We start from the raw sequence: 11928 nt of genomic DNA, 5'->3' as shown, positions 1-11928 counted from the left end.
AGTGTTTATTTTTGGCGGGAAAAATATGAGAATGAATTTCGTTCAGCAAGTTGAGAAGTACTCTATTGTGAACGATGCTTGGGAAGTCGTGACGAAACTGAGCGACGACCATTCTGGCTTTAGCGTTTGTGCGTTTATGGACAAAGTTTACTTGATGGGGGGAGATTTGTGGCGTGAAGATGAAAACTACGAAAGCGATGAGAGCAGTGACAGTTATGAGAGCAGTGACAGTTATGAGAGCGATGAGAGCAGTGACAGCGACTACGCCCCTTACTTTGTCCCGGAAAGAAGAATCAGCAGTCCGACTAGTTCTTGCTTGGAGTTCGATACGAAAAAAAACAAGTTGAAGGAGAAGTCCTGCATGAAAGTTGCAAGATCGTACCTTCCCATGGACAATGGTTCAACAGTTTTCGAAGGGAAAGTAGTGATTGCCGGTGGCGATAGGAAAAACAGCGTTGAATCTTATGACGTTTTTGCTGACGAATGGTCTTTCATGGCCAGTACGAAAAAAAATGACACACGAGTTAATTTGGTCACCATTAAGAACAAGCTATTTGCTTTCGGGGGTTACGAACAAGGACGTGCGTTGGAAGTCTACGACAGAACCTCCGACCTGTTTGTTGTTGTTAGAATTCCGGAGGATGTTTTTTCGGACTTCAAAGCGTTCACTTCAAATGGCAGCAAGCTTATTGTTTTTCGTGCGGACCATTTGGATCGAGACGAAGTTCAAATGGTAGATTGTTACGACACTGAAACGAATGAATGGTCTGTAAACTCCTTTGAAACTGAAAAAAGGCTTCAGAAGTTTGTTTGCTTGAAAGTGCCTTCTCTGAAATTTTTATCTTAAAACGCGTGTTTGAAATGGACGTGTCGCTTTGCTGTATGGCTTACGCGACTTCGTTATAATAGATAAAAGTTAACAGCATGCATAAGCTTCGTGTTAGTTTACTTTTGAAAAATTTTAATGTATATACTGACCCGATGTCACAAATAGTACTTTCGATTGAACATAGGTTTTCTTTACTAAAGTTTTAATTAATAGCATTTACATTCTCTTGTCAAATTAGGCCGTATAAGTAAGATGTATTTGTTACATTTACCTTTTTGAACTCGTATTCTAGTAATGATAGGTTACAAAAGACGGTTTTGATTGGATTTATTATTTACTAATTTTTATAGTTCAAACTTATATATATAATAATATAGTATAACTTTTATAATTTAATTTGTTTTTTTATTAGTATAGTCTTTGCAATAGTGTTTTAGTTTATCTTTTGTTTGTATTATAATAAAGATAGTAAAAAAAATTTTTTAGTATCTCTTAATTTATTTTTGGATAACTTTTCGGATTATATTCGAAATTAAATTTCCTATGATTTAATTATAAGTTATGTTCAATTATATATACAAGAAAGTGCACTTTTTCTAAAGAAAAATATACTAAAATAAGTTAGTAATATAAATAAAGTAGATGTAAGTTCAAGAAAAAGGTTACCAGCTGAAAATTACTTCTTACTTGATAAATTTAACATAATATTAATTTGACAATCAGATTCAATATCTTAAGCAGTTTTTCGAGCATTATTTATACTAATATATAATTAATGAAAAAGAATTTCCAATTTTTTTAATTTTTTTCCGGGCGAAATCTTTCTTTTGCCTGTTAACCGAAATCGTTTACTTTAGCAAGCTTATATTAAATCGATAACTTGAAAACAAAGCTTTATTAAACTTAGAAATTAATTACTTGAATTGGTTTCAAAAAGTCATTTGCTAACAAAATGTTTAAAATTAATTTAGAATTTTATATATTATTAATAAATTCGCTAAGTTAAAAATACCTTTAAAATATTTGATACCTTAATAATTTGAACAATTTTATTTGATATTCTTAAGAAACTGCGGATCAGATATCAAAAGTAAACCAACTAAATTTTTGTTAATATAAAAAACTTTCCATAATTAACAGTAAAAAGTTCTCTGCCCACCCTAAAAAAATAGCACGCCACTGCAAAAAAATACTTGGCTTGAAACTATGATGTTATTTTTCTTCATTTTTTTCTTCCATAAATTTTGATAGTTTTTTGATTTAGTCAAAACATTTTTGTATAAAATCAACTGCTTTGTCATATATAATAGCAAGTAAGACTACAGATACTATTTACAACGTTTTTTCATTGGAAAAATATATTTATAGAAAACTCTCTTAATGCCAAATTTTAATAAAGTGAACGTGTAGTTTTTTAAAAACTTTGAAACAAACTTAACTGCGAGCTCTTTTTTACCCGTTTAAATTAATCATATCACAGTAAATTTTTTGATCATTTAGTTGTAGAATTTTTATGGAATTAGGTCACTATAAAGAATTAGAGATTGATAAATAAGATTACAGTATATATCTACTATCTTATAGCTTCGTGTTCAAAATAAAAGGAAAACAAATCTTTTTTAATATAATATTTTAGTAAATCATTTTGAGGTAATTTCTATGCTATATCATTTTGTCTAAACACTAAAAATACTTATCAATGAGAAACAAAAATTTAAAGTGTAGCGAACAAAAGATTTAAAAATTACATTCGGTTTTTCAGTGTTTGTAATAAACAGTAACAAGTAGGTCTGACGGACAATTGAAAGAAAAAATAAAGTTTACACTGGACACTATTTGGCTTGTAACTAAAAAGGTCACGTTGTAAATAAAACTAGCACCTGCTATGATTTTTAGTTTGTCTTAATTAAATAGAGATGTAGAAGTTAAACTTTTTATTTTCAACCAGGTTTCAGTGACAAAAGAATTGCGACCTCTTCAATTATTATAAACTAAAATTGTATACTGCACATAACAACATTGCTTATCTATAATGTTTATCTTAAAAAGCTTATCTTAATTTTTTTTTCTTAATATTGAAAGTTATATGTTTTCTACTAAATATAAAATAAGAATATTGAAGTAGACTAAACTAAGATTTTTTTTTTATTAACACAAACTGGTCATTCTAGTTGAAGTTAGTTTGAACAGCAACATAACTTAAGCGTTTGTAACTGATGGTTGAGTGTAAAGTTAACAAATGTTCCGAATATGTAGTGTAACTTGAACTAGGTATCAGGGGGTTATAACTAGATTCGTTATCAATTATTTTTTTCGAAAGTTTTTTCTAGATTTTTTATTTATTCTTAAACAAGTAAATACAAACTAAAAATGACTGATATGTTTAAAGTAGAAACCAAAGTATTTGTTTAATTTAAAATCTTTTTTTAAGTTTATGATCTGATATTTAGAAAAAATTATAACCGAAGGATGCTAATGTATATATTTATGTTTGAAAAAATAAAAAGCATTTTCTTTACATAAGAAGAGTTGTAAGGTATTTTCTTATAAAAAAATTAAGTTTTATAATACTTCGCAGTAACGATTTTATAAATTAATTGAAATTTAATAATAATTAATGAAAACTTTATGATGTCTCAATAGAATTCGATTTTTTTTAAACTTGTTTTTTGAGTTACAATAAGTATTTAAAAAAAAGTTCAAATACATTAAATTTATTTTCTTTTTAAATGTCTAATATTTCTTATGAAGTATCTATAGTTTTTTTATTAGATTTTACAAACAAGGTTTTTTTTTATCTTTGTTTTGAAGGTTGTTTTCACGAAATTATATTTCATTAATATGCAACAGGATATCAAGTTGCACTTGATTACTGTTTTGATTTGATGGAAAGTTTAGAGCTTAAATCATTATTCATTCAAGCGGTTAAGCGAAAGCTCGCAAGGTCAAGTTTTGTACTGATGCAAGTTTAATACACTTAACAAAAGGAGAAAATAAAATGCAGATAAGAAATTACTGATGTAATGTTGCAAAAAGTTAAGAACGCTGCTATATAAACCAGCCACAGAAAGTAGTGAGAGATCCTAGCCACAGCCTGCTGCAGTAAACATGCTATTCATGTTGAATAGACATTTGTATTGTTTTCTTGTGTTATTTAAAGTATTTGTTTAACAACGTATATTAGACTTTGTATACTAATTTTTATTTAAATCCTAAGTAGTTGAATCTTATTTTGTTTTATACATTCTTAAAGTATATTCCTGTTAGATTGATTCTTGTGTAAAGTTTTGACTACATTCAAAGTATGATGTTCTTTATATATTTTTATTTGTGTTCGCAATTGTTCTTTAATACAACATGTTCATTCATTGTCATACCTAATTTTAAATAGAGTAGCCCTAATTAATATTGAGTGATTTTATATAGATTAAGTTTAGTATAGTACTCTCGCTTATTTACGCACATTATATCCACAGAAAAAATGCGTAAAGATACGATAGGTACCATTTATACTTACCATAATGGCTGTTTTTTTATATTGCTTCTAGTTAAAAGCAGACTGGGGACTTTTCCACTTTTAACAATTTGTTTACTTTATTTTTAAATATGAAAACAAAAGGTAAAACTAAACAGTCATAAAATAAATAAATTTCAATCTATGTGAAATAACTTGTAAAAAAGTTTTAATAATAAGTAGATTATATATTTCTTTGTACTAATATGTGACTTATTTGATACTAAACATTTATATTTTATTCTACTTTGAATATTCAATTTATAATTAAGCATTTGTTTACAACTAAGATATGGTGTGGTGTCTATATTAAAACTTATTTCTATAGCCTTTTACAAAAATATACATTTGGTGCTATAATAGATTTCTTCTTTTGAACAAAAATATGTAAAACATAAGAAAAACGTTTAATAAAAATTGATTATCTTACTAGAACTTTTTTTAATTTGGCTTTTGCCCACATAAGGATAAACTTGTCTTGCATTGTATTAAAGATATATTAATGGATTTTTTGAGTAGGAATGAAATTTCATGCCACAAGAATTTAGAAATTATTTATTTAAAGGTATAAAAGGAGAGGTTTTAAGACACCTAAGCTATAAAGGTCAAAGCCATAGATTCAATAGGCTCTTATTAGTAGGCTTTTAATTTTTGAATTGTTTAGAAATCTAAAATGCGTAACTAAACGAGAGTGCGCAACGTAACAAGTGCGTAAGGATGCGAGATGTTACTGTATATTTAAGGTACCTACATATATAGGTTACAAATAAAAGCTAGTCTTGTACAAATATCCTATTTTAATACTTAAATAAAATTATCCTGAAATTAACAATTAAAAGGTTTTAACTATGTATTCATTTACATTGCAATCAAAACAGAAGTTTAGAAAACTTTTTTCAAGATCAAAAGCCTTAAAGTTTTGCTTTTTTGAAATCTCACAAACGTCAACCATTTTTTTGAGTATGTCGCTAATCATTTACAATTAACGCCCAATTTCTTTATGTTTTGATTTTACATCACATGATTTCAACGACAAGACGGAGAGCAATAAGTTTAGACCAATCAAAGGACATGAAGTGGACTTACTTGATATACAAAGAAAACTCAGATGATCTGCATAGTAACTCAAGGACATAATTACTGCTATTTTATTGTTTAGTAAATTACATCATACAATTTTTTTGTGTTTTGTTAGCTAACCTACAATTTACCCAACTTTTTAATGACAGTTTTTAATTCTAAACTATAATGAGATGCTTTTACTCCAGTAGATCTGATATCAAAATACCACTAAAAGAGCACTCAAGATCTTTTATCGAGTTATAGTAGACATTGTTGCAAACTGTTCCAGTTAAATGGCCAACTTTTAATCGATTATATGATTTTTTAAATGTATAAACAGTATAAGTCTCCTTATTTGTGTTAAAACACTGAATAAGCTGCATAGATTATTAAATTTCAATGGGCAGAAATGTTATTTTTAAAGTAATAAAAAAAAACTTCGTCTATTTTTCTTGTGATTAAATTAGTATAAGTAGTATTTTGATCTTTTATTAGATTTCTGTTTCAGCTTTATATAAACAATTGTCTCACAGGCAACAATTAACTTTATGTTACTTGGTTAGGGTTTTAATTAGGTTTACCTGCTACAAAGTATTCTTATACAATTCTAAATTATAATCATTTTAAACATTTAAGAGTTATAAAACTATTCTTAAAAAATATTGTAATTTTATGATCACTTAGTTAAGCCCCTTTAAGATAACATATAAATTACACATCCTTCCGAAAACTTACTACTTACCTTTTACCAAAATGTAAATGTGCAATCGAAAAAATCAACTTCACTGACCCCGCACAAATTTCTGAGTTGCATATTAGGGGTTTTTATAAAAGATTTGATATATGAAGTTATAAGGTTAAAAACTCTTTTTTGAACTTTTGATGGTTTATTGTTAATAAAACAATATTAAGTAAAAATTTTAAGACATTTGTTGCCATTGCAGTTAAAAGGAATAAACATTTAAAAGCAAAATAAGCGAATTATACTAAAAATAAAGAAATTATCTAATATTTAAACAAGTTTTAAGAGTATAAAATAGTAAACCTAAGTTTTATTATTAAGTAGTTCTTAAAAAACTATAATTTATGCTTTGATCACTCCATATAAATATTAAAAACAAATAAATCTTTCACATAATAAACATACGAGTGAAACTATTAAAATCAAAAGTTACTTTTCAAAGTAAAACTTACAAAATTAAATGCATAAAAGTTTAAAACTTTCTTGTATACTCAATTACAGTCTACTGAAATATGCAACATATAAAACTTAGTTTTCAAAAACAATTACCTAAAATAATAATTAAAAAAGTGACAACCATTTTCAAAAACAAGAGTTAACGTGACTTATTAAAAATACTCCAACCAAACAACTTCATCTATTCGAACATAAAAAAATTCAACAAATATTATTTCTAGTTTCAAAACGACTTTAAGAAGCGATAAACATTTTCAAAAAGTAACAATTGACCTAAAACTATAAAAAAAATGTTCAGATCAGCTCTTGCTGCAAAATATGACGTGGTCCTTGTCCTCGGCGGCCATGTCCGCCGCCTTGCTCCTGCCCAGCACCGCCTCGAGCTGCATGTGCTGGTGGGCGTGGTAGAGCAGCCTGACGCTCGGGTACGTCATGCCGTCCTCGCACACGTCCGTCCTCCTGATCATGTTGGTCAGCTCGCTGTAGTAGCGCGGGTAGGCGGGCACGTTGTAGAACACCACGTGCTCGATTCCCTTCAGGTAGGGCCGCTTGTTGAAGTGGTACCTGTTTGAAATATTTGAAACACTTTACTGACAAAAGTATGAGAGAACATTTTGGCGTTGAAACATGTTCAAGGCTTAACATTCAAAAACACCTACTTTTTATGAAATTTATATTTTAATTTATGAAGCATTTCAAGTATTCATCCAACATAAGTGTACTCAAAACTTATATGTACAAAATACAAAAAAATAAAATAAACTTTCACCAAACAAATGCGAAATGTTCACTCATATTGTATTCACTGACCTTTCGCTGTACAGCATCACCCTCGTCTTGCCCTTGACGAAATTCCTGATGAGCTTGTTGGCGTGCTTCTCCTCCGAATACTCGTTGAAGTACTCGAAGTCCACTCCCTCGGCCGCCTTCTTCTTCTTGTTGAAGAAGTCCCTCAGCTTCAAGTAGTCCAGCGCGCTGCAGTACACCAGCACCCTGTTCAGCTTCTTCTCCTTGATGTCCTTGAAGATGTTGCTTTCGAAAAATTCAAACCTGGCGTCTATCACGCTAGTGTTGGGTTTGCACCTGAACTGGTAGAAGTGCTGCAGTATCGGCCTGGTCACATCAGAAATGGACCCATTCCTGTGGTCGGGCTTCAATAACATCAACCCCTTGTGGTTGTGGCAGTGCTTCAGCAACAAACACCCAAAAGTCCTGCTGCAAACAGCAGACATGACCACGTGCTGGCAGTAGTGCTTGCTGTGGCCCGCCAGCGCCCACATGTGGATCCTGTTGATGTCGGTGTTGTGGTTTTTAGTGACCTTCAGGTGGAACAGCTTGTATATTTGCAGCAAGTTGGTCCAGTTCTGCATGTTGATGACGTCAGCCTCGTCAACCACCACTGTTTGCAGGGAGGCAAGGAAGTCGCTGTCGTGGTGCTTCTCTGTTTTGTGGCCCATTTTCTGCCTGAGCGCCAAAGGAGAGGCAATTATGATATCGGCTTGGTAGAAGGAGGTGTACAGCTTCACCTTGTTAGGGCTTATTTTGATAGGCACTATGAAGTCATCGTCACAGTTTCCACCAAATATTTCCTTAAAGTCTTCAGGCTTCTTGCTCCTCTGAGGATCATTTTGCAGCTCCTTGAAGATTTCCTCTTCTTCCGCGGTGAGCCCACACCTTTCCTTGAACCTCTTGTGGTTCTCAACTTGCACTGTCCTGCCTCCCTTGCTCTTGATCAGCGGCAGCAAGACGTCATTCACAAGCTGGTAGGCATCCTTTTTGTGGGGCAAAAGTATCAGGCTGGCCGGCTTGACAAGTCCCCTATCCCTGAAATCAGCTTCAAACCTTTCATCTTCAGTCATGCTTTTCAGCTTATTGTTGTTTGATTTCTGCAGTTCCCTGCTCTTCACTGCAAGGTTGAGAATCTTGGCCATGTAAACAAACTTCTTGATGAGTTTTGAGTCACACGGGCGCCGGTTCGTCATGTCAACAACGCTCATGTTGCTGAACAAGGCGTCGGCAAACTTGCAGGCGACCATTTTGTTTTCTTCAGTGTTCTTGTTGAGAAAAGACGCCAGCCCTGCTGCTATTAAAGCATCAACGCCGTGGTGTTCAACCAAACGCTTTTCAAAATTTTCATACTCCTCAAACAAGTCGGTTTTTTCACTCACAGTTTCAGGGTCTTCAACTCGCTTGTACAAGCTGAGACTGGTTCCTTTGCTGAAGGGAGTTTCCTCCTCAATTAACTTGTAGTTGCACTTTAGGTTGACAAGGTCCTCCCTGGCAGTGAGCTCGTGCTGCAGGTAGCAATACAAACTGGACTCACCACCTCCTTGGCTCTCATCAACACAACATTCAACTTCATCTTCCTCTGAACTGCCTTCTTCTGTTATTTTCATTTTCTTGGTAGGTTTTATAGTTTCATTAGAAAGTTTTCTTTTTGTAATGGCTTCTGAAGTTGTAGTAGTCTTTGGTTTCCTTTTCCTTTTTTTATGAGATTTTTTTGGTTCATCTTTTGTGGATATGATCTCTTTTGTACTTTGCTTTGGTTTGTCAACTAGTTGTAGCAGTAAATCTTGTGCATCCATTGTATATTTGTATGTTTAATTTATATAGAAGCTTAATTACCTATTTATATAACCTGTTAATTAAATTAGATTGGTCATATAAATACAACTTTTAATTATTTTTTAGATAAATTATTAACTTCTATAATAAAAACTAAGACAAACCAGGTCTGTAAAATATCAAAACAAACATTTTAGTATGTCAAACTTTTTTAACACTATATATCCACTTAAGAAGTTAATATTATTTTTAGTTCTTAGTATAATTCATATAAATTACAAAAAGAAACAAAAAAATTGTTAAACACAGTATATCCGTCCAGTTTTATTTTATAACAATCTTGTCATTTAATTATTAGTTCGACATACAGTAGTAGTTTATAACAAAATACTTTAAGAATTTATTAAGAATAAGTGAGTTTATACATAAATGACTAACACTAAACCACATAAATTTTCTTATCTTTATATAGATTCTAAACTTAATAAGATTGTAAGAACTTATTTATTTTTTACATCAAACACTAAAAATATTAAACTTGTCTTAATACTTGAGGTATTACAACACTTATTACAAATTAGCATAAACTAAAAAAATATATTTCTACTTATGTTTTAAAAAGAAATTTAAACTTTTAATTTTTTCTGTTAACAGTATTTTTGTATGTGCATATAAGTTGAAAATTAAATTTAAATTTACAATAAGGTTCTTTGGAAATTTTTCCAGGTTTTTGAAAGTACAAGTTTTTTTGTCCATTTTTATTATAAAATTGAATATTAAGGTAAAAAACTATCTTAAACATCAATCAACTTAAATATCAATGAGACAATTTTAAATTCAAAGTTTATCAATTATTAAATACTGTGTTTCATGCGCTTAATTTAATGATTACAAAATAATAAACTCTGTTTTTTTTTAATAATATAAAAATGTCTATTTTAAAGGTTTTTTTATAATACTAAAACAAATAAAATTTTAGAAAAAAAACTGTATACGAATGATGTTTTGTACATTATCAAAATTTTGTCACTTTAGATACAATAGTTGTTTAAAATTCCAGTTTGTCTAGTGATTTTTGTTCAAAAGTCCAGTTTTTTTGGCTTATTTGTCAATTTGCAAGTTTTTCCTGGTTTTTAACAACCATAAATAATTTATGTCAGTGCAAAAAACAAGCCTATATATTAAAGACTTAATAACAAATTCATTTGTTGAAACTAAGTAATTTTACCTATATATTTTTTAATGAAGTAAAAAAAGTATTATCTCCAAACAGTTATAGTTTCATACACTAATCATATTAAGTTTGTAGTACAGATACTTCACTAAAACTTGATTACTTTGACTTGAATTAATATACAAATTGGCCAAAGTTAGAAAATTAAATAATGTATTAAAAAAAATTAAACACAAAAATTAAAACAAGGGACTGTTTTATACAAAAAATGTTTTTATAGATATATACCACTTTGAAAATTATTTACATATTGCTTAACTGCTTTGAAATCAGATTTAGAACAAGATTTTTTTTTGTTTATATTTAAATAAACATAAATTAGAAAGAGTTGGGCAAAATTAAAAACAAATGTATAATAGAAAACGAAAAAGTTTCAAAATAAGTAAGTTCTTTTTTTTGAAAAAAAATAAAACAAACTGCTTTTATAATTAGAGTGATATATTTTTACAAAATTAATTATATTTTGAAGACTTTTTTATGCTTTTAGTCTGTAAAAAGCAACCTATATTTATTACCTAGACTTTAATATATATAAGCTGTTATCAAACTTTGCAACAAAATTGGATGAACTACAAATAATCTTACTGGACAATAATGCAAGAACTTTTAGCTTTCCTACTTATTTAATTAAAATTCAAAAAGGTAGTGTTTTATTGAAAACTTATTAAAAATAAATTTGACATATACCTACGGAAAAAATGTTTTTTAATTTTTTTGGAAACTTGAAATTTCACTAAAAATATTTCCTGAATTTTACTTTTTATGCTAAATGCCTTAAATTTAAAGAAAGTATTGCTTGAAATATTTTGAAAATTGTGTAAGATCTTTCTTGTAAAATTATTTTATTAAACTTAAATTTCTCTGCACAGACATTTCTTAAATTTATATTAACCAATAATTTATTTTTTGTTAGAAATTTTGAAAAATATTACTCAAAAGTTGTAATTTTAAAGAGGTAGTTTTCATTTTCTATTTTGTGATTACACTAAAGTACTAATAAAACTATCACACTTTGGTTGCCTATGTCTAAAAGTTTTTGAAAATTTAAATGACATGTAGAGGTAACTTATAGGTTAGTAAGTATTGAAAAAAATAAGACGGAGAAAAAATATCTACCCCCCATGCCCTTAAACTAATAGAAATGATATACTTTTATAATTGGGAAATCACTTATAAACAAATTTAGTTTAATTTGCAGAATCTTTTTGGACTATCATATATGTAAAACTTAAAAAAAAAAAGGTTTTTTATGTGTTAAGTGTAAGAAAAAATTTTTTTATTTCAGTTCCTTTTTTTTTGTGTCTGCTTCCTAAAAATTATTTGTAAAATTGAGAAGGAAAAAAAATCTGCTTCATAAAAATTTGAAGTAAACTGCTTTAAAAATAATGGTGTTGATAGATTTTTAGTAAACATTTGTTTGTTGGATAATTTTAGCTAAGAAAAGTTTCTCTTCTACAATTTGGTATCAGAAACCTTTTTAAGAACTGACTTATCTTTAAAATTATTCTTTTTTTTTTATAAAAAGT

At 29.3% G+C, this 11928-nt stretch overlaps 1 protein-coding gene across 1 annotated transcript; it reads right to left on the bottom strand.

The window, feature by feature from the left end:
- Positions 1–6769: 6769 nt before the first annotated feature.
- Positions 6770–9175, bottom strand: LOC145834264 (U3 small nucleolar RNA-associated protein 25 homolog). Its single transcript, XM_082941646.1, has 2 exons — positions 7414–9175; positions 6770–7167 (listed from the first exon to the last, which is right to left on the bottom strand). The coding sequence occupies exons 1-2, from the start codon at positions 8997–8999 to the stop codon at positions 6903–6905; spliced, it is 1851 nt and encodes a 616-aa protein (XP_082797772.1). The 5' UTR covers positions 9000–9175; the 3' UTR covers positions 6770–6902.
- Positions 9176–11928: the final 2753 nt, after the last annotated feature.

The sequence above is a fragment of the Thalia democratica genome, chromosome 4 (genome assembly GCF_965202585.1).
Source record: "Thalia democratica chromosome 4, ktThaDemo2.hap1.1, whole genome shotgun sequence".
Lineage (NCBI taxonomy): Eukaryota > Metazoa > Chordata > Thaliacea > Salpida > Salpidae > Thalia > Thalia democratica.
The sequence above is the reverse complement of the archived record's forward strand: the minus strand, read 5'-3'. Positions and strand labels throughout refer to the sequence as shown.

What these genes read in the sequence shown, in the direction of transcription:
- LOC145834264 (XM_082941646.1), bottom strand. Translation starts at nt 8,999, where the DNA reads ATGAAAATAACAGAAGAAGGCAGTTCAGAGGAAGATGAAGTTGAATGT. An exon ending in GTGATGCTGTACAGCGAAAG is followed by an intron (nt 7,168 to 7,413) that starts GTCAGTGAATAC and finishes TATTTCAAACAG; the next exon opens with GTACCACTTCAACAAGCGGC.